Source organism: Patiria miniata, unplaced genomic scaffold, assembly GCF_015706575.1.
Source record: "Patiria miniata isolate m_02_andy unplaced genomic scaffold, ASM1570657v1 HiC_scaffold_5, whole genome shotgun sequence".
NCBI classification, from domain to species: domain Eukaryota; kingdom Metazoa; phylum Echinodermata; class Asteroidea; order Valvatida; family Asterinidae; genus Patiria; species Patiria miniata.
The window spans coordinates 15558760-15586563 of record NW_024037072.1 but is presented as its reverse complement, the minus strand read 5'-3'; the positions used below and the strand labels follow the sequence as shown (position 1 = coordinate 15586563).

General features: G+C 41.5%; 2 protein-coding genes across 2 annotated transcripts; one reads left to right on the top strand and one right to left on the bottom strand.

Annotated features, from left to right (window-relative positions):
• Nucleotides 1–4307: 4307 nt before the first annotated feature.
• LOC119740499 (aquaporin-10-like) lies at nucleotides 4308–12139 on the top strand. The gene is made up of 7 exons (XM_038215820.1): nucleotides 4308–4430; nucleotides 5193–5319; nucleotides 6076–6213; nucleotides 8871–8989; nucleotides 9615–9832; nucleotides 10474–10649; nucleotides 11290–12139. The coding sequence occupies exons 1-7, from the start codon at nucleotides 4326–4328 to the stop codon at nucleotides 11322–11324; spliced, it is 918 nt and encodes a 305-aa protein (XP_038071748.1). The 5' UTR covers nucleotides 4308–4325; the 3' UTR covers nucleotides 11325–12139.
• Nucleotides 12140–18462: 6323 nt separating this feature from the next.
• On the bottom strand, nucleotides 18463–26735 carry LOC119741469 (aristaless-related homeobox protein-like). The gene is made up of 3 exons (XM_038217227.1): nucleotides 25946–26735; nucleotides 21998–22398; nucleotides 18463–19827 (listed from the first exon to the last, which is right to left on the bottom strand). The coding sequence occupies exons 1-3, from the start codon at nucleotides 26283–26285 to the stop codon at nucleotides 19204–19206; spliced, it is 1365 nt and encodes a 454-aa protein (XP_038073155.1). The 5' UTR covers nucleotides 26286–26735; the 3' UTR covers nucleotides 18463–19203.
• Nucleotides 26736–27804: the final 1069 nt, after the last annotated feature.

Sequence of the window (27804 nt, the reverse complement as noted above, 5' to 3'; positions counted from 1 at the left end):
TAGTCAATACAACACAGTTAATAGGCTTAACCTTCTCGGTTCACGAACGGCATGCAGTTTGAGTTCCCTCTCCCTTTCAGTTGTCACAAAGTTATGAAATATTTAGTGTAGGTTAGGGTCGTTAGCCATACGTAATATGCATGTCATCTGCAGTCCTGAAATCCTAGGAAAGTCTCTCGAACGTCTGGGTAAAAGGAATTAACACCTAGCAGAAAATGACTAGTCTAGAAAAGCAAGAATCCTAAATTAATTGGACCCCAGAGGGATCCAGGTTTGGCTCGGGAAAGGGGGGGGGGGGGTTAGCTGTCAAGAGGGGATGGGGTTAGCAGGCATATGTACTTTTTTCTGGCACGATTTTTCTTTCTTTCTTTTTTGGGGCAGGGTTCCAACTTCCATTGGGCCTGACACTTTGCCAGGCCCAAAATTACACTTTCCGGTTCAAAATAACCCTGGAAAAGTGTCATTTTGTCCTGAAAAACTGTCAGGCACCAGTAGAACTCGGGATTTTGGACGAGTGTATAGATCGGCCACTGAAGCCATAAATGAAAAAAAAATGAAACTGTAAAATTCCTTCGAAGGATCCGAACCTGGAACCTCCAGCATTCAGACGAGCGATTTAACGCAGCGCACGCTAAAGCGAAACCACTCTGACCACCTTGGAATATAAGAATTTATTTTCATATTTAGTTGTTCATGTGATATGTTTCACGCATGCGTATTACGGTCAATGACTTTACCTTGCAAACAACTCCGGTGGTAGGCCCCCTACAACCGTATTGCTCTCTAAGATGGCCGCTACGAATCGATGTTCAGCAAGTTGCAGCTACATGTAGAATATACACTTATTAAAGGAAATGTACATCATTGGCTTTTGCTGTAATATTCAGAAATGAACTATTTGGGGGGTTAGTATAATTGATCAAATATTGTTACACTGACATGTTTGAAGTTTTGTGTTCGAAAATGCTGGAAAAACCAAGAAAATCAAAAATGTTCAAGTAGTCTGGTTCCCTGACTCCATTAAAGATGAAATGGATAAAAAATGCCGGAAAATTGTAAGGTAAGGGAACCAGTCTAGCTGGCCTGCACCCGTTCATGAACATGGTACCAATAGCAAACAAAATTTGGACTGAAAAAAAAATGGTAAATTTGGAGCAGTAGTTGAAAATCAGTTAGGTTTTTCCAACGGTGGTCGGCCGACCACCGTTGGAAATTATGCAAGAGGACCACTTTTTTCTTGAAAATGACTTCACACCAGGTGCCCTAATTTTACAGGATGCTTTAGACTGTCATTTACCAACATCCCAGTAAGGTATTTCGGTAGTTTTGGTAGTTTTATTTTTCGATGTTTGCAGATGTTGTATTTCCCTTTAAGTTACTTCCACTAATCTGCTTCATATTTTCACATTTATCTTATATGCTGCACCTCAATACGTTTGCAGATAAAAAGGGTGGTGAAAATGTTAAAAAGTGTTTGTTTTTTATAAACACATGAGAATTACGCGTGTTTGACGTGACCGACTATACTATAGGCACGAGATGCCCATGGGTTCACGTTCCAATCGTAGTACTTTCATTGTGTGCAAGATTAATGAATCGACAGTTAGTTGGGAAAACGTAAATTTATATCATTGCAGCGGAAAAATATTGAACCATACGCGAGCATTCTACTTTTGCGTTGAATTAGTGTTTATGAATAAAATAGTGTTCGCAATTGCAGATTGAGTTGCCAGTTTGCGCAATGGGGCAAAAACGGTCATAAAACCTGTGTAGGCGTTCGCCATATTATTCAGACAGAACGTTTATTAGATGCATTATGCTTCGCAGTCAGTTGTCGTCAGCCAATCAAAACCTCAGGTCTTGCCCTTTACCGCGATCTGGCACAAATTGAGCCAATCAGCTGGAAGCTTGCTCGGTCGGCCCTTGGAAATCAGCCATGACACGCTGCTTGCGTATACATGAGCACAGCTTTGGAGCGCAGTTGACAAGTTGACAAGTATAAATAGCTCTCCGAAGCTCCGTATAGGATCAGCTGGCTCTCTGTGTATGTAGGGTCTGGCACTGAGAGCACTGTGCGAACGTGTCCTGTCGCCAACCTCTGACACATCTACAGGAGTGGAGGAAAGTTGAACTTCAGAAAGGCGGTAAGTTGTTCCTTGTTGCCCATTTCTTCACACATTGTTTAGACAGCTTAACGAGTACGCTGTACTATTAAATGTGCAAATGACGATGCTGAAACAAATTCCCTCGTTGAAAGCCAAAAAAGCTTCTTTCAACTTCTGGCCACAAATGCTGTATGCATTTTAACGTGTATTCGGAAAAAAATCCTAATATAACACCTTTTATATATTATGCATTACCTGGCTGTTCATTATGGTCGTAATATGCAATGAATGGTTTACATCCTTTGCAACTTATGATAAGATGACGGGTTGAGACCATCGGATTGAGAATCTCATGTAATTAAAGGTTTTTATATATTTATAGGCCTAAAGTCCAGAAAGGGTAGTATTTTTTTAATGAATTCAAAGACTTCACATATGTTTCTGTTATTTTGAAGAATTTTCTATTAGTGGTATGACTGTCAACGGTAGTAGGCCTACGTAGCGCCACCAGTAGATAAAGGAGGGGGAGGCGCAACTCGTCCCCTCCCCCTTCCCTGTGACATGTTGCCATTTGTTTTTCTTTTGCGGCGGCCACTTTTATCAGATGAAAAGGCCACTTTTTCAGGAAAAACATTTCTCCATTTTGCACCCTGGCCCAAAACCTGAATACACTGCTGCACGACACACGTACTGCCTGTATTGAAGAGAACCGAACATAATGTCTGCACTTTTTCCCGATGAAATTGTGAAAGCGCTCATAGAGTGGAAGCTTTTGTCTGATATGCGGTGAACCATTTCCCAGTTGCGAATCAACGTCAATTACAGGAAGTAAAAAAGTCTTTATTCCGTTTGGCAGAAATTCCCCCAAGGCCACAAATCCATAAAAAAGAACAAGTTAAACATTCCAAAGGAGGGGCATGTTTGAAATTTGTCGAAAGCTTCAAGCGCAAATAAAGGTCATAGGCCTACACTAATGCTGAATTCTGTTTCTATAGGCCTACTTGAACATTATGAAGCATTACCTCCCCATATATCAATCAAGGGGTAACGTAGTATTTGCTACTCGCTGGGTGGATCTATTTGTGCGCAAAAGCAGGCAAAACGATTTTCTTTTTCTGCTGGAGGTGTTAGGCGTCCAAAATTGAACAAAATGGGTGGGTTTATTTTCGTTATAAATAAACAAGCAATCTGAAAATTCGACAAAATGGGTGGGTTTATTTTCGTTATAAATAAACAAGCAATCTGAAAATTCGACAAGGTTCTGATAGTACATATTCACTGTTATTTCGGTTGTGTACTATATGAACCTAGCAACCAGTTGTGTGAAAAAAATAAACAAGTTGTGTAGTATTTTACACAAGTTGTGTAAACAACAGTTTACACAACGGGTTGCTAGGTTCATATAGTACACAACCGTTTGATTTTTACACAACCGAAATAACAGTGTTGAAAGGGGAAATGCACAATACCCCTTCAGTCATCCGAGGAATGCGTGGGTTTCCTTGGAAGCCTTATTGATTCAATCGTCATTCGTGCCAGACTATAACCCTTTTAAAATATAGCGGCTTTATGTGTAAATATTCTGTGTGATATTCGGTTCCAATCGTTCCGTGTGCTTGGCCCGCACATCTGCAAATAAAGACAGACGTTTTAAACTTCGAATGGGTTTCTTTTTGCATGTGAGAAATGCCGTGGATCATTTACATGTTCATATAGACTGCTTTCAGATGATCTAACCCTTTGAAGTTTCAGTTCCGTGTAGATGGTGGATTTTCCTGGGGAAAGTCATTTTTCAAGGGGAGTCAGGTTGGCGCAGTGGTTATTGGTACTCCCCTCGCCTTCCACCGCTTTGGCCCGGGTTGGATTCCTGCCCGGAGCATACACATTATGTAGATTGGGTTTTCAGTCCCTACCTGATTCCGTGGGTCTTCCACAGATATTCATCTGGGGTTTCCCTCACACCTCTTACTTTCTTCTAATTTCGAGAGGTATTTGGTACCAGACTTATCTTCAATTTGAGCGAGGATTTTCTCGTTAAATCAGTAGGTACGTATCGGGGTAATTGCAAATGTTCCCACGTGTCAATAAGTACAAGGCTTGCTCACGTTTTTCACATACTTTTCTCTTGTCTTAAAAAAATCACAGATATTTTACATGACGGATCAATAAACACTTGTGTTTTCGTCTTGTTTCTTAGGGTACAGCTCGGCTGAATTAACCATGGGTTTGCCACTGGTGCCGAAGAAGGTGCGCAGCTGCATCACGGTGAAGCATGAGATAGCCAGGGGAATGCTCGCCGAAATGGCTGGAATATTTGTCCTCGTAGTATGTATATTGTTTCTTTCAATTTATTCACATGAAGGCGTAGTCGTCTTTATTAGTTTGTTTTCTTTCTGGAAATCAGGGGGAAACCTTGAAAATGAGTTTCCATTTTTTTTATTCAGGGAAACTCGGGGAATTGATGGGGGGGAACGTGCAAAAAAAACCAGCAGAAACTCATGAAGGGAATTTGAATAACCCGGGACGGAAAGGTTATTGGCAGGTTGACGTATGTGGCTCAGTCAGTGTGCGTCTTGTGCCATGTGTCCAAGTTGACCGACGGTATGGTATTTGTGATGTTTATGCAGGGTCACATGGTGAATATTACACGTCTCTCCGGGGCAATAACAAGCTGTGCTATCCACCACCTCTTGACTTCCCAGCAACCTCGTTAAAGTGGAAATATTTCTCACGGAATTTTGAAAATTTCTCTGAGACTTTTGTTCTACCATAGGTCTCAATTAGCTTCACAATTATTACCCCTGTTCATCAGGCCATGGGACCGTTTTCTCTGCAGTAGCTCAAGATCAGTATAATTTGGTCTCTCCCTTCAAAAGTACCCGTTAAATCCTGGGTGGAGAGAAGCAATTGTAGTAAAGTGTCTTACCTAAGAACACAAGCACCATGTTTCCGTCGGGGTTCGAACCCACACACCATGAACCACGACACATGAGTCCACCGTAGGCTAAACCATTGGACCACGGTGCTCCGCAGTTTTATACTCGCATTTTTTAAGTGACTGAATTGTATTATTAATTGATTTACCAGCTCTTCGTGGATGGCGGTCTTGCCGGGGGTATCGTCAGCGGATGGATCTCGGGCACTCCAGTCTCGACCGCCTTCTCCTCCGGAATGGGGGTGGCATTCGGCATATACACCGGTCTTGCAGTGTCGGGTATGTCGGCTTGCCGAATAAGCAAAGGGTGCAACAGTGGGGTATCCAAGCATGTCTTGGGGATGCAAGGGAGAGCAGATTAAAACGCGTCTTGACGAAAATACCCCCACTTTTGGGCACTTTTTAAATATTCATAGCATGAGGTTTGAAGAAAAAAAACTGGTGTATAAATTTACTTGTCTTATATAGAAATGGAGGTCTAACTCATTAAAAAAAACACTCAGATGTTGGTCGATTAATAGCCCGTTTTGGCAATGATAATATTTCAATTCAATATCGGAGTTGTATGGCTATGCTTTATTACACTGTGTTAAAGTAGGAATCAGCTATTTGTCTTAATCTCCGATGCAATCGGAGACATTCATGTCTGTACACGGATGTTATGGCGATATTTTACATATTTCTGCGGTTACGTTACCGGTCCTCTAAGAAAGAGCAGTACATGTTATTTTGCGGAGAGTTTGCATTTCCCCCTCAGGTTTTTTTTTGGTTATTGGAGTGCTACTTCCTATAACATTCATGTTGTGCTCTCAAACATTGCATACTGAATTTCATACAAGGACACCAGCAAATTAAATTGGCTCCCTGTCTCCACCGCCGCATGAACAATGGTTTGGCCGAGTTAGATTACCAACGAAATGCACGCACATTTCTTACTTGAACTATCATGTTTTGGAGACTACGGTGGGGGGGGGGGACAGAAAAAGAAAATCGGAAGGGTTTGGGTGAACGATATTTGGTTAATCCTATTGGCAGGTGGTCACGTGAACCCGGCGATTACCGTGGGCTTAGCGTCCGTTGGTAAGTTTCCATGGCGACGGGTGCCACTCTGGATCCTGGCTCAACTTATCGGAGCCTTCTGCGGCGCTTCGGTCGTCTTCGGTATTTACTACCGTAAGTATACTCTTCTTTTGACAAAAAGACAAATATATCCCAATTAACTTTTATGAGACGCTCCAATGTGCAGTCGTTTGTTCATTTGTTATTAAAGGCCTATATCATCATTTGAATGAATCTCTAGGACAACCTGGCGAATTATTATCATAAATCTTACTGGAATAAAAGATCTAATTATATACTGCAGTGATAAACACCCTGTGGAATTATTCCGTCTGGCATGCTGTCATTTAGAAGAAATCAAGAAATATAGGTGATTTCCAACGATCAGTCCATTAACTTTATTATTGGAAATATAGAGTGCTATTGACGGAACCGTACGTGATCAAAAGGTAATATCCACTGAGCTGAAACTTCTACTATAAGGGTTAGGGTTTGACCTATTGGAAACGAACAAAATGCATGAAAAGCAACTGATTCTATGCCTTTAATACAAAACACCTTTTGCGGAAGTTAAACAGTGACAATCTTTGTTTCCTCGTTTTGGGAGCAAAATTATCATGGCGTTACAAAACTAGACTAAATTATCTAAAATCATCTTTTTGAATGACCGAGACGTGTTTTGGCTTCGCAAAGTTCCCTATGCAGTCTTTCAGTACACTTTATCTAAAAGAAAACTCGGCAACGTATAGGCCTACATGGATGGACATTTTAAGGTTTCGTAAAGTTGTAATAAGCTAAGTATTTTTAAATGAAACAAAATTAGATGGCATTTATCTTTTAGATTCTAACAATCTTTGTCAAAGACAAAATGACAGGTGTACAGAAACAGTCAGGTAAGAGAAACACAGGAGGGAGAAGGACGTGTTTTAAATTATTTGAATGACTGAGAGTCTGAGACTGGTAATTTTCCAGCTCGTTTTAGGCCTATAACCATGTTTTCCAGGTTAAAACAGTGCAGATCCCGCGGTTGTGCACTGCAATGGATACTCTAAAGCTGTAAGGTATTATATCACGTATGGATCAATTTGCAATTCCATAATACTGAAACTTTAGGTTTCTGCTTCTTAGTGTGGACCCAACGCTTGCAGAAGCATCGCTTGGACTACCCTTTTTGTGTGTGTTTTACTCTAATTGTCACTACATGAAGTGCATCACCAAAATATTATTAATGGCAGTCACTGTGTGGGCTCGGTGATCCGGTAATCGCATAATCCTGTAATGTGGAGGGATTTTAGTGGCTTTTTACGGCTCTGAACCCTTTTGACCGAAAAAAAATGATAATCCTGGCATAATGATTGATTGTGTAACCCACGGAGAAGCAGTTTCCACACGGTACTTGGCGAGTATAGATTTATTAAACTGTCAAACGTTCCCATGTGGGCGGATAATGGCAAAAAGGGATGTCATCGTTGCTAACCTGACGTGCAGTGGCGACCCAAAGAACAGGGACAAAAACAATTTCTGGAAACAGGCTTGAAAAGAGATGGCGTGACCTTTCACACCCCCCCTCCAATTTTTTTGACCCCATAAAATAACTCCTCGTAAAAAAAGAGAGCTCAATACAGCGCGTAATCCATGAAAATTATGCGTAGCTTATTCAAAACGGCTTAAGCCATCACGCACTGCGCCTGACTTTCTTTGCAATGGTTCGTTTGGCCTTAATCATGCATGCAGAGCTGGTGGGTCGATTAATCAAATTCGTCAGGCATACTAGTTTTTATTGTCACAAGTGCCAAGGGACAAACACAATGGAGACGGTTATAAGACATTTTTTTTTGTCTTTTTGCTTTGTCTGCGCTTCTGGGAGAAAACATGTATTTATCCAAATTTACCCACCAAAAATAGCAACCGCCTTAGTCCTATTGTGACGCCATATTTCAAAAAGGTTAGGCTCTCGTTCTTAAATGCATTACACGAATTTCTAATTAGCCACCAACAAGCCGACATTGTTCACCTTCCCATTTTGTTTTTGAACTTTCTGCAATCGCACCCCCATTATTTTTATATCATTCTAAAGCTTAAAATCTTAACTTTATCCATGGTAAGTATTGGTTTGATTTTCAAAAGGTTTTGAAACTATTCGTGTTCAAATAAAGGCATGTCAAAAACAAACTCAACCGATTTCAAGGACAATCAATCATGCGCTATTTTGTTCTAATGTGAGAATGGTTCATCATGTTCATGATGTGACGATCTCGTTGCCTTCTACTTTCTAGACTACTCCTTAAATGAGTTCACAATCTTGTTCTTCGTTTCAAGTTAAATTTTGAAATTCAAGTGCAAGTATATACCTATTCAAAAAGCGAGCTCACAGTGTGACTCGAGTCTGCATCTGATGTACCGCATCATCGAATTTCCTTGAAATCGGTCGAGTTTGTTTTCGACATGCCTTTATTTGAACACGAATAATTTTTAAACTCTTTTAAATATCAAACCATTACTCGACAGGGATCAAGTTCAGATTTCAAGCTTTAAAATGGTAAAAAAATAATGGCGATGCGTGTTTCCGCGCCGACGCTAGAGCCTCGCAAAAAAAAGTTGCGGGTATTTTGGGACGCGCTGTATTTTATGCAATTTACAATTCTTGAGGGCGCAATGGGTCTTCGTAATTTAAAGATCAATTTTATGCAATTAAGTTCCAAGCCACTTGCTTTGTTTACCATGATTTTTACTTCATTGGATCAAATGCGAAAATTTTCTCATATTTTCAGAGAGCATCGATGCGCTCGATGGAGGTAACCGAACGGTCTTTGGACCCACAGGGACCGGCGGGATCTTCTGTACCTACCCACAGGAGTATTTCGGCATGGGTCCTGGATTTGTGGAACAGGTAAGGCACAGGACAGTACGGTAGATATGATCAAGTTTATCACTGTTGTATAATCATTGATTATAACTCTGCGAGAAATCAAGGGTTCAAGAGTGACAACATGGGTTGTTGCCTTGAGTTGACAGTTAATATATATCTGAACAAGCCGCATATACCTTTTTTTTAGGAGGTGCACTATGCGATAAATCTCGCCTCATTCGTATCACTCGACAGGAATTTAACAGCAGGATCAGCGGAATGCATGATCTGCTCCTAAAAAGGCGTCCTGCCTTGTTGAAATCCTCCTGGCATTCAGTCGTCGTGGTTTGTAATACCATTAAGAGAAATAGGTTAATAGTCTCAAGAACGCGTTGCAATATGTCACTGAGTAAACTCAGATGTGTATTGATTGATAATTGTGTATAGAACACCTATAGCATACTAGGTTCCTCTAGGTGTCAAAACCTTTGAAACGAATATTAGCCTTAGACTTGACGTCAATCAGCAAGTTGGGCCTGAGTGACTGTCTTGATATTGGCTTCCTGTCAGTTGTCGGTTGTCTCTCCGGCTGTTCGTCTATAGTCAGTCTGTTGTGTTTGTCTAGCATTGTTTTTCACACGTGAACCAATCCCTTCCTCCTCCAAAGATCATAAACACAGGACTACTCTTGCACTGCACCCTGATGTTTTTCGACGAGAGAAACGGCAAACCGACCAAAGGGATGGAGCCGTTCTTTGTGGGTCTGTCTGTGGCCGTGATCATCTTGGCCTGGGGACACAACGCCGGGGCACCCATGAACCCAGCCAGGGACTTGGCTGGTCGGCTGTTGACATGGCTGGCTGGCTACGGAGCTGAAGTCTGGGTGTAAGCAAACTTGTTAACCCACATGGTCCCTTATTGGAATGTGGCATGCTTATTTTTGTCAGATATCATAAAACTCTTTTTGGTGCTGGAACAGATGTCAAACGTTTGCAAACAAAATACATTTGTTTGATTTCTAAAGTCAGGGGCGGATCCAGGAATTGTTGCCTCCATAAAATCAATAGGTAGGCCTATGTGGGGCAGGGAAGGGGGGGGGGGTTGTACCATAATTTAAATGGGGGCGCTGTTCAAATCCGACAATCATTATACCAATATACTACAGAATAGTGTAAAAATACCACCATGACACAGCTGACTCTGTCCAGTTTTTGTACACCAGCAGATATTATTACCAGTATAATATTTTTGGGGTGTCAGAGCAGGGGGGGAGGGGGGGGGGGAGCGGGGTTTCACATTATTTTTTATGTGTTTCTATGAAAACAAAAAGAATTGAGTCGGAGCTGGGTTGTTTTTATTTAATTTTATTTTCAATGAATGTAGGCCTACCCGAATTGCACATAGGAAGGTTTTTTTTTTACCATAGGCCAGCAAGAATTGATGGTTCAGGCTCCTCGTGTTAATGTTCAGAACCTACTTACGAGACGGACCTAAACACCTGTATCATACTTTCTTTTGATGAACAGGCCGCGGGGCGTCCACTGGTGGTGGATTCCCACGCTGGTTCCGCCCCTCGGAGGGATCGTCGGGGCCAATTTCTACTACTTGTTTGTGGAGCTGCACCACCCTGCTGAGGACGGGGACGGGGAAGGAGTTGCGGAGGAGCTGAGACAGATCCAGAATGAGGATGTGAAACTGGTCGGTAAGTTATCATGTAAGTTCGACCTGAGACTAAACTCAGTATATCCGCACCATACTCAGATTGTAAAGAGTCGTTTCTATAGGGTGATATACCCTCTCCGGATTATTGTAGGCCTATAGGCCTTATTGGTAACAAAACCCCAAAAAAGAACAGCTAATACTGATCCAGAATGAGGGTGTGATGCTGGTTGGTAAGTTATCATGTTATATGTAAGTTCAACGTGGGACTGACTACGCTCGGTAACCGCACCATACTCAGAACGTCAGAATTCGTTTCTCTGGGTCCACTTTGTTTGGGTCATAAGTTACACAACATTAGACAATAATAGATCAAACAGAAAGCATTCTAGTAAATGTATATTCTTGTGCACACGCAGGCGTAACACTTAAACCCAAGATGAAAATGGTTTTGCTCACGAATAGGGAAATTCGCAGTGGCAACAAAAATCAGAGGGGCCAGAAATACTCTTGTAGTTACAAAACGCCAACGGAGACTGAAAATTAAAGTTAATCGCATATGAAGAGTTTTTCTTTTCTTTTTTCAAATGGTCCCTTCCAGTGGCGTCAACAGACTAATTTAAATGTTTGTTTCTTGAAGTAAGTGACGCATTGTTATTTTCTCGTTTCTTTATTTTTTGCAGATTTAAAAGTTGGGGTTCAGTCCAATGGTGAATAACCGAAGCATGGCTTGCCTTGGAAAGTTTCAAAGGAGGTGACAGTAGTAACATTTATTCAAAAATGGCTAGGACAGTTTACCAATTTGTATCGCAAATTATTTTCATGGTCCTCTGGGTTTCACAACAGTATATACCTTAATTTGGCTGTATAAGTTATCTTGTAATCGTCAGGGAGCATAGGGCGCCGTTATATTGTCAAGGGTTTGTTATGGTTTTCACACATATATACTGTTATCTTGTTATAGGCCCTATATCGTATGTAACTATAAATATAAAAAAAAATCAATCCGGATTTTAAGCATCAATTTATATTATAGTTCAAATTGCATGATTTATGTAGCTAGTTTGGTTATTTTGTTAAGCATTGTCGTAAACCAGAATGAATTTTAAACTTGACAAGTTTTATAGGCATATGTACATGTACATGTACATATTTTAAATATTCTCTCTTTTTTTGGTGTTATGCAGTGAAACGTGTAAACAGAAAAGTTTCGTGTTGTATAAGGTTGGGGTTTTTTCTTGTATCGCATAGGCCTAATCGTGATTTCGCAGAGTGGCCAAAAATGTATCGTGATGGAAGGGAAAGGCAGATATACTGCCCCATTTGCCTTCCCACAATGCTTTGTGGCTGTTGTGCAAATTCAGCCAAAAGTCCTTTACGTACTATCGTTATCGTTACCCCCGTTCTGTGACCGAGATTTGAGTAGATCACGGGAACAAGGTGAAATCTGGTGTTGTTTTGTAAGGGCAAGTTCGGGCGAAGACTCTGATGGCAACTAACACAGTAGCGGATAAAGAGGGGGTGGGTCGCAACATCCCCCCCCCCCCACGTTGTCGAACGTTGTTATTGTTATGAATGCGTATAGTCTGGTTCCCAGACCAAAAGATTCTGACTATTCCTGATGAATCTTAGGTCCAGTAGCCTCCGGTAATACAATGTATTACAATATACGTCACGTGACTAAAACGGGAGGAATTCCTCCTTTTCCCGAAAATTTCCGAAGTTTGCCGAAGTCGTTTCGTCGACAATCGGATAGCGCCCGAGTATTTCCGAGTATATAATATAGGTTTAATTAACTGCTAATTGCTTATTAATTTGATTTTAAATGAGTTGATAATTAATATTCATTGTTTTCATTTAGAAAACTTGAAATTCAACGACGATTTTGTGCATCAAATATACTCGGATCGTACGGGCGAACTTTTTGCTGCGTCATGTACAATTTTGAATTTGACGACCGTTACCGAGATTTCCAAAACTCGGTCTTCATTCGGCTCCGCCTGCTAACAGTGCTATTTGGTTCCCTAATTTTGAAGATTCCAGATCAACATTAGTCAATGTTATCTTACAAAAACATCAAACTGTATTATCATAACTGTATGATATTACGAAGCAAGTGATTTATTCAAAAATTTGATCGGAACATTAAAAGCTACAAGTGATAAAGCGAAATCGGAAACGGAGCCGCGCTTTGAAAAAGGGCCATTAATGTCGTCATGTTTATTTTTAGCCACGGAGGCTGCCTGACCTACAATTTAAGACGTGAGCGTCGGGAATAATTGTCAGGTCTGGGAACCAGACTAGAATGCGTAGGCGCGGCGTAAGCATGTCACAAATCAACCACAAGTCGACTAATGGTTCTCGCCCAAACATGCTCTAAGCTGCTAATGAGGAGAGCTCAGTTATACGGACTAATGACCCGAATGATGTGAAGTAGACACACACTGTATACAATAGGCCTAGATACACACTGTATTTCAGGTTGTATCACTTTCCATTGTTAATAAAAAATCACTGTTCTTATATCAGTAGTATGATTTTGCATTTGTTCATGATGTTTCAGCATTATTATTATCGGGGGGGGGGGAGTCGAATGATCGAAATATTAGAGAAATAGACGAGCAGAATAAGCCAGGTCGACATCTCGTGTCAGCAAATAATTGTGGAACAGAAATTTGGACCAGCAAACCCACGTGGTGCTGTAAGCTTGCCTTAACTGCATTAACGTGCATTAACTGATGAAGGAGATAGAGCGAGAGGTGGCGCACATGCGATCGAATCGCTGAGACGTTTTATAGAAACGTTTGAATCTCTTGCATTTTCGACATACACTACCGCCTTTCCATAAGCGTTGCCAGGGGGGGGGGGGCTTAAGGGGGTATTCCCCCCCCCCAATATTTAGTAAAGACTGCCTTTTTCCATTCAAATGCCCTTTTTGCAACGGGCTTACACCCCCTCCCCCCAATAATTTGTAAAGAGTGCCCTTTTTTTCTGAACAAGTGCCCTTTTAAAAAAAGAAGTGGTGCCCTTTTTTGTGGCATCTGCCGTTTTGGGTGCCTTTTTCAGAGTTTCGCACATGTATCGCCCTGAAAAGCACAATATATTGGCACTTTGTGTGCATAATTGTCGGTTTTGAACAGCGCCTCCATCGACAGATGGTAACATAGTTTTTTGTATAAAAAAAAAGGAATTGACAGTCGAGCTATGCTTTCTTGATCACGCCTTTTGTCACCCTTTTGTTACATAATCACAAACCCCTATGTAAAGAAATTCTTGGTATTGAGCTAAAAAGGGCGTGTAGCCATTTATAAAGATCAACGGTTGGATCATTCCAGCATCAACCACCATGGAATGACGACACTTCGCAAGTTAGTCTTGTCATGATTGTCCTTTTTGGAGGTGAGGCCCGAGTCGACGATCGTTGGAGTCAATCTCATCTTCGGGAGCTTGACTGGCTTATTTAACCAAGTTTCGGTGAGTATATGAAATGTTTATTTGAAATGAAGGTTTATTTGACATGGAGGAACTTTCTCTCACAGAAGTTTCTAATATATACCATTTTCATGTTTTTTTACTGGGGTGTAATGACATCTTGTATTTGTGTCTATACTCCGTATGCGAATGTTTTATGAGTAGATTACCTGTTTTAGTTGCCACTTTGAGGATGTATGTTGTCATACAGCCTTGCTATTAAGTGAAAAATATGATTTTAATTTTATCAGGTGACTTCAGGTAATTTATCAGGTAATATACAACAGTGTGCAAGTTCGAGCGTGAATTATGGTGAACAATAAATCGACTCACAATGCACTTCACTCGAACGCAAGCAATTCTACCGTAAACTGATTCATCCATGGTCCATCTCAACATCATTCCCAATACCTGCTCTCTAACCCATGTCGGATCATTTGCATGTTCAAAAAATCGTGCACATGCAAATTAGCTGCAGAATAGTCTGGTGTCTGGATATGCTTTAAATCTGCGTTTGTTTTTGTATGCGGTGTCTGGGGTACACACGGAATCAATTCGTCGCGGTATGACATCCGACTAGACGAAACAAGAAATCGTACCATAAAACATGCAGCATCACATTAGAAATTATTATGAGCAAAATGGAAAAGGGATGGTTGGTTTTTAGGAGAAGACGAGTCCACGATAAAATCCATATCGAATCAAGATACAGGAAGCAAGTTTCCCACCCTGGGTTTGTTATTGAAAACGAGGTTGAAAGGAAAGTAATCCCTGGGGACGAAGTTGGGTCCGTCTAGAGACGTTTGCAGTTAAGCATCCAGCGACCCTCGAATCACGAGTAAGATCCGGAATCATATAATGACCACGGGCGGATCCAGTGGGGCAACGGGGGCCACCCCCCCCCCCCCCCCCCCGAAAAAACACACTTTTTCTTAGTGGCGTCGCAATAAAGGCAGGCACTTCGTACACCACCATCTTTTCCTCCAAAAGATTTGGTTAAAGTGGTCTGAAATAGCCTCAGATCGCACCACAGAGCATTATTCGGGGCCCTTAAGCGGGCCCCGAACCCCACGCCGTAATTTTTGGGACCCTGTTTTGGGGGGACCAAATTGTGTTCTGGATCCGCCCTTGATAATGACCAACAGTACACCCGTGTGTGTGATTTTGTAATTTTGCTAAACTATGGCTTTGTGCTGAGGTGGAGCTCCTTTTAATAAGATCGTCACGTGTAAAATTGTAAGGAAGTCCTACCTAAGGCCAGAGCTAAGTTTGTGAATCAACGCCGAGCCACAAATTCAATGTAAATCACCTTTGTAGTGCATGGGATCTAAGGTAGGCTACTGCCGGGGTGTAAATCCACCAATTTGTGACAGCGGCAGTCTTGCCGTACTCCGAGCCCGTTTTTGCAATGAACAAATAACGTCAGTCTAGTCACTAGGCGTCCTTCTCTCAACGCCACCACAGCCAAAAAGTAAACAGTGGTCGTGAGACAGAATTTTACTTCTTCGCACAGTCTCCGAGTTTGTATTATGAAAAGCGCCACCTCGTGTCTGGAACTTACTAAATCGCCGACAGTGAGGTTTTCATGCACTGTATTATTAATTGTGGGAATTTTGTGTGGGGATTGTAGGCCTATAATTATAATTTCGGTGGTTTTTTGTTGTAAGTTTGGTATTTTTGAATTCTTTGACTGCAGTAGAGCGAAGCTTAATTTTGTATACCCCCCCCCCCCCCCAGTGTTATGTAGGGATTTGCTACATTATTTTTTTACGGGAACATGGGGCATGCTTGCGTTTTGGGGCAAGACGCTTTACTACAATTGCCTCTCTCCACCCAGGAGTATAAATGGGTACCTGTGAGGGTAAAGACCAGATTGTGCTGATCTCGAACTACCGCAGAAAATGGTTAGTCTGAGTATCACCATGGGCGTCGCAACGTCCCCCCCCCCCCCGGGACAAGCAAAAATAAAAAGGAGGAAAAACAAAGGAAAGAAAAAGAGGCGCGACATATTGTCGTTAATTTAATGGGTTGGGGGGCAAATGTCCCTGCCCACCCCCAAAAAAATGATCCATCGGGAAAATGCGGAAAATATAGGGAATTTTTTTTTGGGGGGGGGGAATGGGATTTGCCCCCCTCTTGAAAAAATCCTGGCGACGCGCATGTGTATCACCCGTTATTCACGGAGCCAAGTCCTGTATAACGTCCGATATAATATGTCTAGACATTCAGATTTATGCAAGCCGCGCGCCAGCCAGTCGGATTCGACTTTAGGCCTACTCAATCGTAACATCATTTCATTCCCAAACCAGGACTAAAACTGTGATTGGTCAATTCGAAGGCAGTGTTTTGTATACAACAACAGCCGGGCGCGCATTAGCACCCTACACGGTTTTTTTTTTATCGTGGATGTGTATGACGCGCAACGGGTAAATGACAAAAGGCCCGATGTAGAAAGTGCCCGCTGATTGGTCAAAATCTACAGGTAAAGAGGCGGTTGTCTTGCCTAATTAATCAGCGTATCTGCTCACATATCATAGACCATGGCTTTCGTCATGGTCTATTACATAGATTAGGGTCTCCTGGCCTGAGGAACAGGGGTAATAATTGTGATAATTGTGAAACATTGTAATAATTGTTAAAACCGGCGAGGTCAAATATGCGGCCTTTTTCTTTGATCAATATAAAGAAACTTTTAACCAAATTTGGGTCATAAAACGGCATTTGGAACACAGGGAACTTACAGGAAAAAAACTTCAATAATGTTGCATGATGACTATTATGTGCCTGATTTGTAATGACTTCTTCACCGAGTTTATTTTTGAATATAAAACATGTTTATTCGGGATCACCTTATAAATAAAGATATTCATGATTTGGTTGATTATAATTACAAAAAAACACACCTTTATAAATACAGCTGTAAATAAGTTAAATTATTCAAATATATACAATTTACAAAGACGTTTGTCCTGATCATTGGGAAGTTGATATAAATAAAACTTTTAGCCTCTCACAGAAGCACCATGCGATCACTCAATTAATTTAGTGCTTTCGGAATCTTGATAAACATTGTGAGAGCAACACTTTCATTAGCTGATAAGGACTTTAGGATTAATAGGTACAGTTCCTAAAACCAATTCACTATAGATCAGGGAAATTGATAAAAGGCGATTTTTTTTGATCTGCAGTATTATATATTAATATGCGCCTATGGGCTTTATTCACAAGTCGGCAATATTAGATTCAAAGCGAGGTAAAAACTTAATTTTTGGAACTTGCGAAGAGAAATTAAAGCAATGACATTAAGCTCATTATGAATTAATACCAGTCTGCTCTGATGAATACTTAAAAATGTGTGATTAAACATACCCTGATATTTTAAGCCACATTTAAAGGGAAAATACAACATTTGCAAACATCGAAAAATAAAATTACCAAGTTGTTACGAATTACCTTACTAGGATGTTGGTAAATGACAGACTAAAGCATCCTGTCAAATTATGGCACCCGATGTGAAGTCATTTTCAAGAAAAATTGTACTTTTGTATACATTTCCAACGGTGGTCGGCCAACCACCGTTGGAAAACCTAACTATTTTCAACCACTGCTCCATATTTACCATTTTTTTCGTCAGTCCAAATTTTTTGTTTGCTATTGGTTCCATGTTCATGAACTGGTGCAGGCCAGCTAGACTGGTTCCTTTACCTTACAATTTTCCGGCAGTTTTGATCCATTTCATCTTTAGCGGAGTCAGGGAACCAGACAACTTGACTATTTTTGTTTTTCTTAGTTTTTCCAGCATTTTCGAACGCAAAACATTTTAACATGTTAGTGTAACAATATTTGATCAATTATACTAACCCCTCAAATAGTTCATTTCTGAAAATTACACCAAAAACCGATGATGTACATTCCCTTAAAAAAAAGGCTAATTCATAAATAGTCTGGTACCATCCCATTCAACAGTTCACAATTTGTAAATACATTCAAGGAAAACGACCGAAAATGGCTTCCTCGGGAATAAGGTCAATAGACCTTTCTTTGCCGACCCGTGGTGGGCACTTTTTGAGGGGAAAAATTGAAGGTCAATGTTACAAAAATAAAGAATAGTTATTAATTAGGTAAGACTTGAGATATGGTAGAAAGTATATAAAGATGGAGGTTAATTTGCGGTAGCACCATTTACAAGTAATCAAATCTCTTTTGTGACTGAGCTGTGTGTAGTCTGAGGATGAGACGTTCATGTGCTGCGCAGAGCCGCACTACAAACGACTGATATATCCGAGCATGTACATTTTATGCGACCCCTGCACGCCAGCCAGTCGGATCCGCCTCCAAAGTGTGACGTCATTTAGAGTAGAAATTTGGCCAGAGCTCTTGATTGGTCAATAGCTACCGTGTTTTTGTCATTTATTTTTCAAAACGTATCATTGGATTGTTGAAAATACAAACTAACCAAGACACGCCACCAAAGACTTATATTGAGAGGGTTATTAACCAATTGTCAAATCTGTTGCCCAACACGGCTTAAATTTCTGTACTGTTGGCAGCCCATCTTGTGTTAAAATCGTACACGAGAATGATTAAAGGACCATGTAGTATGCAATACAGACAAAGACATAAACTAATACAGAATCACATTTGAATAAATATACAGCAGTTCAGCGGGAAAGTTTAGCACGGACCTTTAAATCATAGTCAACCCCGGTGTCATTTTGTTATATTAAACAAGTACATTCGTAAATCATTAAACATAACATTGCTTTATGCCAAATGTAGGATAAAATTGCACGGCGAATAATCAGCGTTAAAGCCAAAGAAAAAGATTAAATGTACATTATATAACTTAGAATTATAAGATGCGATAAAAGCATATGCACAAAAAAATATTACATAATGATACAAAAAGAGGTGCATGCCGATCATAGGAGGAGTTAAAATAAGTCGTCAAAGCAAAATGTTCTGAAGAAAAGAATCCTGCTAAGTTCTCAATTAAATTGGCACCCTCTTGTGATATACCCTGGGTCGTTTGACGACCCGTCATTTATAAGATGTTTAAAATTCTTGTGAATATTTTAATTAAACTAGAGCTGCAATAGGTGTTGAAGGATACAGAAAGAATGTATTTAGGGTGTGACTGGCAACTCATCGGAGGCCAAGCTGTGGTTCCTGGCCTTGCTTCGCAGCGCCTCAATGCTCTGTTTCTTCAACAAGGCGTGAGAGTCCGAGGGGAAGTCGTTGATGTTGGCGAGGCTGGTCGACTTCTTCGCGGGAGGCGACACGGAGGTTGGCAGCTCGCTCTGCTCGCTGGCTCGTAGGCTGGGAATGCGGAGGCTTGGCAAGTGCCACGGGGAGGCGATTGCGGGGAAGGCTGCCTGCCTGGCCAGCCAGTAAGAAGCAGCGGCTTGGTGGTGGTGATGCTGCTGCCCATGCTGTTGCTGGTGGGGTGGGTGAACGTAGTGGCCAAAGTGGTGTCCGAAGAGCGGGTAGCCGCCGACCATAGCCCCGAGACCGGGGTGCTGGGGTAGGCCTACCGGGACCTGCGCCAGCAGACCGGGGCTCACACCGGCGGTAGGGTTGCCGTTGTGCATCGCCCAAGCCGGGATGCGTTCGGTGGGAATGGCCGAGTCCATACCGTGAGATCCCACGAAGTCAACGGGATAGTTAGAACCGAAGAAACCCGAGGGGCTTTCCCGGCCTTGCACCTTCTCCATTTTACGCCATTTCGCCCTTCTGTTTTGGAACCAGACCTGCATTCATAAAATAAAATGTGACTTAGCATGGTTGTAACTTTTTGTTTCTTGACAAAGCTCATATGAAACACTATATTCCTCATTACTGTCCCATATTTGCCTTGGCAAATGACACTTATTCTATTTCCTTCAATTTCAAGTGCTTAATAGCAATACATGTATATTAGTCAAACGTTCGTGTCAATACCCGTTTCTGTTTACACAGAAAATGCATTTTCATAATTGCCCTGAGGCCGACGGCTAGCTAAAGTGTTTGTGTAAATTAGAAATAGTTTTTAATTCAAGATCCTTGATCCATGGCCCAAGGCTCCTAATCTATTTTCCAATTAACTGATGTCGTTTAGTGCCAGATGATTAAACTATATTGTTATGATTAATTCACACTTTCCACAAGGCGAAAATATAAACACACATTAAATATCAAGGCAGTAAAACCTCGTTTAATGTAATTATCGTTTGTGTTCACGATAATTGGTTATTAAAACTGTTTAAATTAACTTTTATAATTTGCCTTCAACGGGTATTCTATTAATGTTTGCTTCAGAATGCAGGTAGGTGAAAGTTGCTCGTGCGCATTTGAACGACCCTAGAATGGAATTGAAAAAATGCAAAAATAAATTGGTGCGCAAACCGCGAACTGACAAAGTGTTTTGCATCATTCCCCCCCCCCCCCCCATTCCCTATTTTGGCGTCCTAGGTTTATCATCGAGAAGACTTAATTTTAAAAAAATGTTTCAAACGTTAAGATATTTTGATATCTAATATCTTCCTTAAAGGGAATACAACATTTGCTTTTGCTGTAATTTTCAGGTATAAATTATAAGATATTATTATGTTATAGCAAATATTGTTACACTGACTTGTTTTACGTTTTGGGTTCGTAGATGCTGGAAAACCAAGAAAACCAATGTTCTTGTAGTCTGGTTCCCTGACCCCACTTAAGATGAAACGAAGCAATTTATAGACGTAGGGGAATTTTAAGGTCAGAGAATCAGTCTAGCAGGCATGTACCCCTTCACAGCTGTGTAATCAATTGCAAAGAAGATGCGGCATAACTAAATATGAGAAAAATCGGAGCAGTTTTTGAAGAAAAGAAAAGTTTTCTCCAACGCTGGTCGGCCGACCAGCGTTGAAAATCGATTAAAAAAAATACCACTTTACTTAAAAATGTCAGCACACCAGGAGCCCTGATTGTATACGGGATGCTTTAGACTGTCATTTCCTAATAGTCCAGTAAAGAATTTCGTGGTAATTCGATCATTTTGTTTTTGATATTTGCAAATGTTGTATCTTCAATTCATACGACGGACGAGAGATGTGAATATGAATTTCCTCCCAAAACTGCGTCGGTTTTTCCTCCCTTCTCGACAGTATAACACTTGTGATGCGTGTCACATATTGATTTTCATATTATTATGACCTGGATATTGCGGTAGTGGTTTAACATGCTAGAAAGATGAAGAGACAGATAGATGTGTTTCTAATTTGAACATCGCTTTGAAATCGACAGTGCCATCAATTTTGTTTTTAAAAAGAAATAGCAAAAAAGGGTTCTGCATTAACCCTCCTAGCCCCATAAATGTGGCCTATTTACTGGACTACCTCCGTAAACATAGGCCACACATCCACATGTACAAAAACGTGTCGCACTTTGCCAAATTTTTATTTTCACATTTAGGCTTAGTTTGTAGGGTTTTTTTGCTTTAGAAGCATACTCACCCTCTTTATAGGCTAATCAGAAAGTGCTGCCTTTTTCAGATGTCTATTTTTCGTGAAATTTCCAGATTCATTTGCACACGTTTGCGTATCAAAATTTCAACATAAAATTTCACAAAAATTAGACATCTGAAAAAGGCAAAAAAACCTACAAACTAAGCCTAAATGTGAAAATCAAAATTTGGCAAAGTGCGACACGTTTTTGCACATGTGGATGTGTGGCCTATGTTTACGGAGGTAGTCCAGTAAATTGGCCACATTGATGGGGCTATAACCCTCCAAGTTCTTGCAATGGGCCAGCTTTTTGCTTTACTTAATGTGCCGGCCTTTTGTCATCGGACTGACTCACTACATCACTGAGTATGAACTTTTGGCCGAAACTGAGACTTAAAATTGCAACACAGCCAAGCCACTTGTACTTCACGACCCTGTAATCCTGACCCACACTCACCTGGACTCGAGCTTCGCTGAGTTCCAGCCTCATGGCCAGGTCCTCCCTGGTGAAGACGTCTGGGTACTGCGTCTTCTCGAAGGCACGCTCCAACTGGTGCAGCTGGAAGGTGGTGAAGGTGGTCCGGCTACGGCGGATCTTGCGGGCCGTCTTTGGGTCGCCGCCGCCGCCGCGGTGGTGTTGGTTGTGGGGATGGGTAGCATCGTCCTCCCCGTCCAATTCGTCTTCCCTACCCGATGAGGATGATGGAGGCGAGGTCGGCTCAGGCGAGGAGGAGACTTCGTCACCGTGTTCGCACGGCACGGACCGCGCCGGCTCCGGGTCGGGGCTGTACTGGTCGGAGCCCGGGAAATTATCGGTGCTGGGAAGGTGCTGGAAGTTCCGGCTAAGATCGCTGGAAACTGCATCACAAAATAAAATTAAAAAATTTAAAAAAATCTTAATTTGCTTATTCAGCAAACACACAATAGTTTTTGTTCAATTTTACAATTTCAGTAGTGTTATGTACATTAAACCATTGATGTCAAGGTTTGGATTTGTACATCTTCAAGATTAAATAACTAAATAAGGTACACACTAACAGTGAATCCGCAACAATAACTGAGTACTTGTCCTGTTACTTTACAGGTCACTCTAACCCGGCAATAAGGAAGAATTGTTGAACAAATTGTTTGAGACAACAGTGAATGCACCACATGACATTCTTGAGGCATTCTTTCCTTTCCACGTTTTCCTTCAGAACTGTTGTACACACATCAGTGTTCGCGACTGGCAAGATGTTCCAAGTGGCTTTGTCTTTCAGAGGTACAGCAAACAACATTCTTTGGCCTATATTTAGAAGGAAGATTATTCCTCTTGTATTGTTCGAGCTAATAGGTTCAAGACGCCTCGTCCAGACGAAAGGCGGGACAGGGCCATTGTGTCTAATTGGTCGTCCCTTGTGTACAGTTTATCGACACAATTCATTGGGTTGTTCATTGAGACTATTTGCGGTCTTCTTGCGGCTCTTGACATTGTCAGCTGTCAATCAAAATGAGGAAGCTCCAACCATGCTCCAACGTAGCCAAAATGCGGAGATAAATCGAATTGGGAAAGGGATACATTTTGGGGTTCAGCAGTGGCGTAGTTAGGATTTTGAGGGCGGGGGCTGTGTAGGGGGAGGCACAGGGGGGCATCAGAATATCATGGGAGGCACATATCGCAGACATCCTATTGCAAATTTTCCCAGTTGGGCCCCACAATGCCTCGCTATATCCATTGACATAAGACATTGTAAACAGTAAGCCTTTGGCTAACTGGAAAAAAACACAACTTACAAAAAACATTTTTGGTTGCCGGGAAGGAAAAGGGGCATTATCAGTATTTTGGTGGGGGCACCTGGTTGGGGGGGGGGGGGCACGGAATATGGGGGGGGGGCACGTCCCCCCCCCCCCGGCTACGCCACTGTGATGGGGTTCAGTGTAGGCATACAGCCCGTTATAGGGGCAAATTTTAAATAATTTGCTTACGTATGCGCCGAATTTGCTTAGCTTTTTTGTGCACAATAATTTTGTGCGACTTCTTAGAACAGCCTTGCATGCAAAACTACAAAAGATTGCTGGAATACACTGTCTAAAGCGTCCAACGGTGCAGTTTTCTTTCTTATTAATTTCCAATGAACACGTACCAGCAAAAAAATGTCCAGCCTAGATGGTTTCATTCATAATCATTCCTTTCACTATTTGCACAAATAATTTGCCATATTATTTCTCGGCGTCTTTTTGTTCGGACCGCAGTTAAGAAAGCACTCTGTGTTTATCTTCGAATAAAGATCCTGGGCCCGAGTCGTAAAACGACATCTCCCCGCTTCAGAAAAAAAATGTTTTGATATCGACAGCTTGTCTCGAAGCAACAGCCAATGAAATTAGCGTTTCAGCGGTCGTAAACATTTTGGAGGGCTTTTCGGGCTCAATCGTGCATCGCTTGGACGGAACTGACTAACGAGCTAGGTTTGAAGATGTGCGGGTACGTGGATTGTTGTGCGGCGCGTGCACGACAAGCTCCAGTGATCAATTAGTTTATTCACCATAATTGTACAAAAGTGAAGGCAAGCAAAAGCGTTATTGGTGAGACAATGGAATGGCACGAGGCCAAAAAATAATTACAAGGAGTTAGTTTTATTACTGCGTGATGCTTATAAATCACATGCAAATGTGTTCGTTATATAGCTATAATACGGCCAACTGCGTATAGTAATAGCAGGATCTACTAAATAGAATGATGAAATCAATTGATCCACGACACGCTCCAAGATCAGAAAATACCCGTTAATGAACAAGACATTTAATGTATTGTGACTGTTTTATTCTTGGTCACTTTGTGTATGTGGAGAATGGTGTTATTGTTAAATTTTGTGAACAGTACCGTAAGTCTGATCGATACTGTCTTTTTATGTTTTGTTGGGTTTTTTTTGTTGGTATGTTCTTTTCAGTCTCTTTGTGGCCAGAGTTGATTAATTTCTAGAAGGTAGGCCTACACGCAGGCGCGGTTCTACGGGGGGGCTAGGGGTGGGGGGCTGTAGCCCCCCAAACATTTTGTCTAGCCCCCCAAAATGAATTCCGTAAAAAAAAATTGCATTAGCAAAAAAAAAGGATTGTGATGTACATGCGAACGGTCTCCCCCTAAAGAAGAAATAGCCGTGACAAGGGTGCATTAGTTAATATAGTGTGAATGATTTGAGAATTTTATTGGCGCTCCCCATTGAAAATATGGCATGAGCCCCCCCCCCCCCCTCCCCCCCCCCCCCCCCCCCCCCCCCCCCCTATTGATTTTCGGAGGCCTAAGTGTCTGGAAAAATAACCGGTCAACATTTCAGCACGCCACACTTTTTACCTTTTTTGTTGTTGAAAGTGTTGATTAATCGGTAACCGCGATCATTCGAAAGGAAGTTTGGACTGTGTTTTTCCCCCGCAAATCTGTGGAACTGTACACGTTATTAGACGAACATTGTCATTGATTAGTTTGAATCATTGGACAGTTGTCATGGAGAATCACGTTGATGTATGTAGCTCAGGTTTAAAAGGTTTGTGTTTGGGGTGTTTTTTTCTTTTCAGAGAACCCCGGAAACAAAAGTTAATTTTATTAACACGTTTTGGCCAAATTCGAAAACAGAAGACATTCGTTAATTCAAAATGCACTGTTTCTGTAATAAGGTAAGGCTATAATTTGACGGTGTTTGTTAATTGCCATATGGTCTCTTGATAGGCCTATTGGTTGTGTACTACATTATGTTGAAGTTTCGGTTCGCATGGATCGAATGAATATGGGGAACGCATGTACTACGCCAACCATTTGTGTACTTCAATGTTGATTATGTGCAGGTGGGAGATTATCTCTTTAATTGGACTTGCTTCCAAAAATGCTATTAAACAAAATTGCAAAATGTTGCTCATTACAACAAAAATATTGTGAACAATTTGTGGCAATGAACATAAAGATTGTTTAGGTGATATCTTCTTTGAGAGTGAGTATAGTTTCCGGGTTAGTTGACTTTTCAGACAGCTTTGCATTTTTTGTTTTTTTGTTGACAAAATTAGCAAAAAAAGTACATTGAAGTGTGACAAGTTGATGTGGAAATAATCGCATAGGCTCACTACATTGTAGTCGGGGTGCATGAGAACAGGTGGAGAAGACCATTTTGTCGGGAGTTCTTTTTGAAACCTTTCCTGGAAATGTGAATATGCCCATTAGTAATTGAACACCAAAGGAGTCATTGCAGTAACTTAATTGGATTTTCCTTTAACTTTTGATAGAATAAATGACCATAAAGCGTGAAATTTAATTTTAAAATGATGCATGACCATTATAGCTTTCAAGAAAAGTTGTTAAATAACCACCATCAACTATTTGAGCAATTGTACCAAATGAATAGTGATTGACCAAGCGAAGTAAAGAGTTGCGAGAACTTACCAGTACATTCCGGAGTCTGCTCGCGTTCCGGGCACCGTGAGGGTTGATAGCGTGCGCTGGCATCTCTTCCTTCCGGGCTGCACCCGGCGAAATCCCAGCCGCGCCCGGTGGTCGACGTGGTGTTGTACACAGGCACGCGGATGTGGCACGGCTCTGCTGTGTTCGCGGTCCTGGCTGGGGGACTCGGTGACGGCGTGCCCAGGATGAAATCGATGGAGTAGTTGGAGGGGGAGGGCCGCCGAGCTGCGGGGTTCTTCCCCGCGGACTCCGCGCCGGCTGCGTGGTGATGTTGACGGTTGACAAACAAGTCCTTCGGGGGCATTCCGGCAGAAAATTCCATGATGTGAACGTGAGAGAAATAAAACAAGACGCTATTATAGACAAATTCCGAAATCACTCTCCTATAAAACCATAGGTGATTTCTTCACAAGTACTCTTAGTGCTTGCAGTAGGCAGCAAAAAATATTGCACAATTTTAACAATCTTTTCCCTACAAAGTTCTCCTCGCCAGAGGTTAGTGTCTGCTAGTACAGTAGGTTCTAATATGAGCAAGGAACACTTGAGCGTGAACACCTCTCACTGTTTCCAGCTACAAGTTTCTAGCGGTCAGCAACACCCAAAACAAAGTACTGGATCATCTGGTAAGACAGTCGCCTTTAAGTCTTGCTGTGGTCTCTGGGCACATCAGTGATCGGCCTGTCAATCACGAAGAAACTACTTTACTCAGACCACTGGACACACGATCTTTTGTGTGCGTCTGAACTGAGTGGGAGGGCTGGGCGCACTGGTATAGTCAGGCTCCCGCGCGCACGCGATCAATGCATCATCGACGGTGATCTTACCTCCTAAGCCGTGCGGTATAATTAGCTGTTCATTAAGTCGACAGCAAAGGCGAAATGTGATCAAACATGCTGGTATTCCAACTGAAACATGTTACGTAGATGTCCACGTGTGTCGCTCTTTCTCAGTTTCTGTGTTTTTTTATATTGGAATTAATTATCCTGCAAGCCTGGATATGTATATATATTTATAAGTGTTATCAAGCACCTAATGTCATTGGTGGAACGTTAAAAAGAGCAACGCCCACCTGATAAGGCATTGACCAATCATCATGATTGTCTGAGAAACCGTCCTTCGTTTGTGTAAATTGGCTTTTCATGTGCATTTGATCAATGAATAGTAGGAGATAAGAATCTTTGGGATATTACGGAAACGGTTCAGTAAATTCCCCACCTCAGATTTTCGGAATTGTAAGTTCTGATGAGCCCCTACCTCCCGCCTCGTGTCTATGGTCAGCACTCTAATTATAGGAATACGAACACTTGTGTTGTTCATGCATTACATGAATTAAACTCATGAGCGTATTTGAAACTCCGATCAATGTTCGCGGGTTGCCGACTAACGTCCAAGTGCGTGTGGACTTGGGCGAACATTCAAGATGGCAGCCGCCATGTTAAAACGCCGAATGAAAAGAAGGGGGAACTACTGATCTGACGAAAATAATTTAATCCTGGAACAGCTATACAAATTGGCAAAGACGCGTACAATTTGTTGTGGGGTCATTGAATATTATATGCTGCTAGGCCAACTGTATTGAATGAGCGCTTTCAATCTAACGGGCAAGCTCACGAGTCGGTCATGATATTGGATTGAAAGTTAGGTAAAATCTTAATTGTTGGAACTTGCGAAAAGAAATAAAAGCAAGTTCATTAATAATAAATTCCAGTCTGCTTCAATGAATAATTTAAAATTTGTAATTAAACATTCCCCAATGTTTAAAGCCACATTTAAAAAAAAAAATGTAAAATAAGGCTGCATTGTGCCTGCATAATTACTCTGGCGCCATCCCATTGAACAGT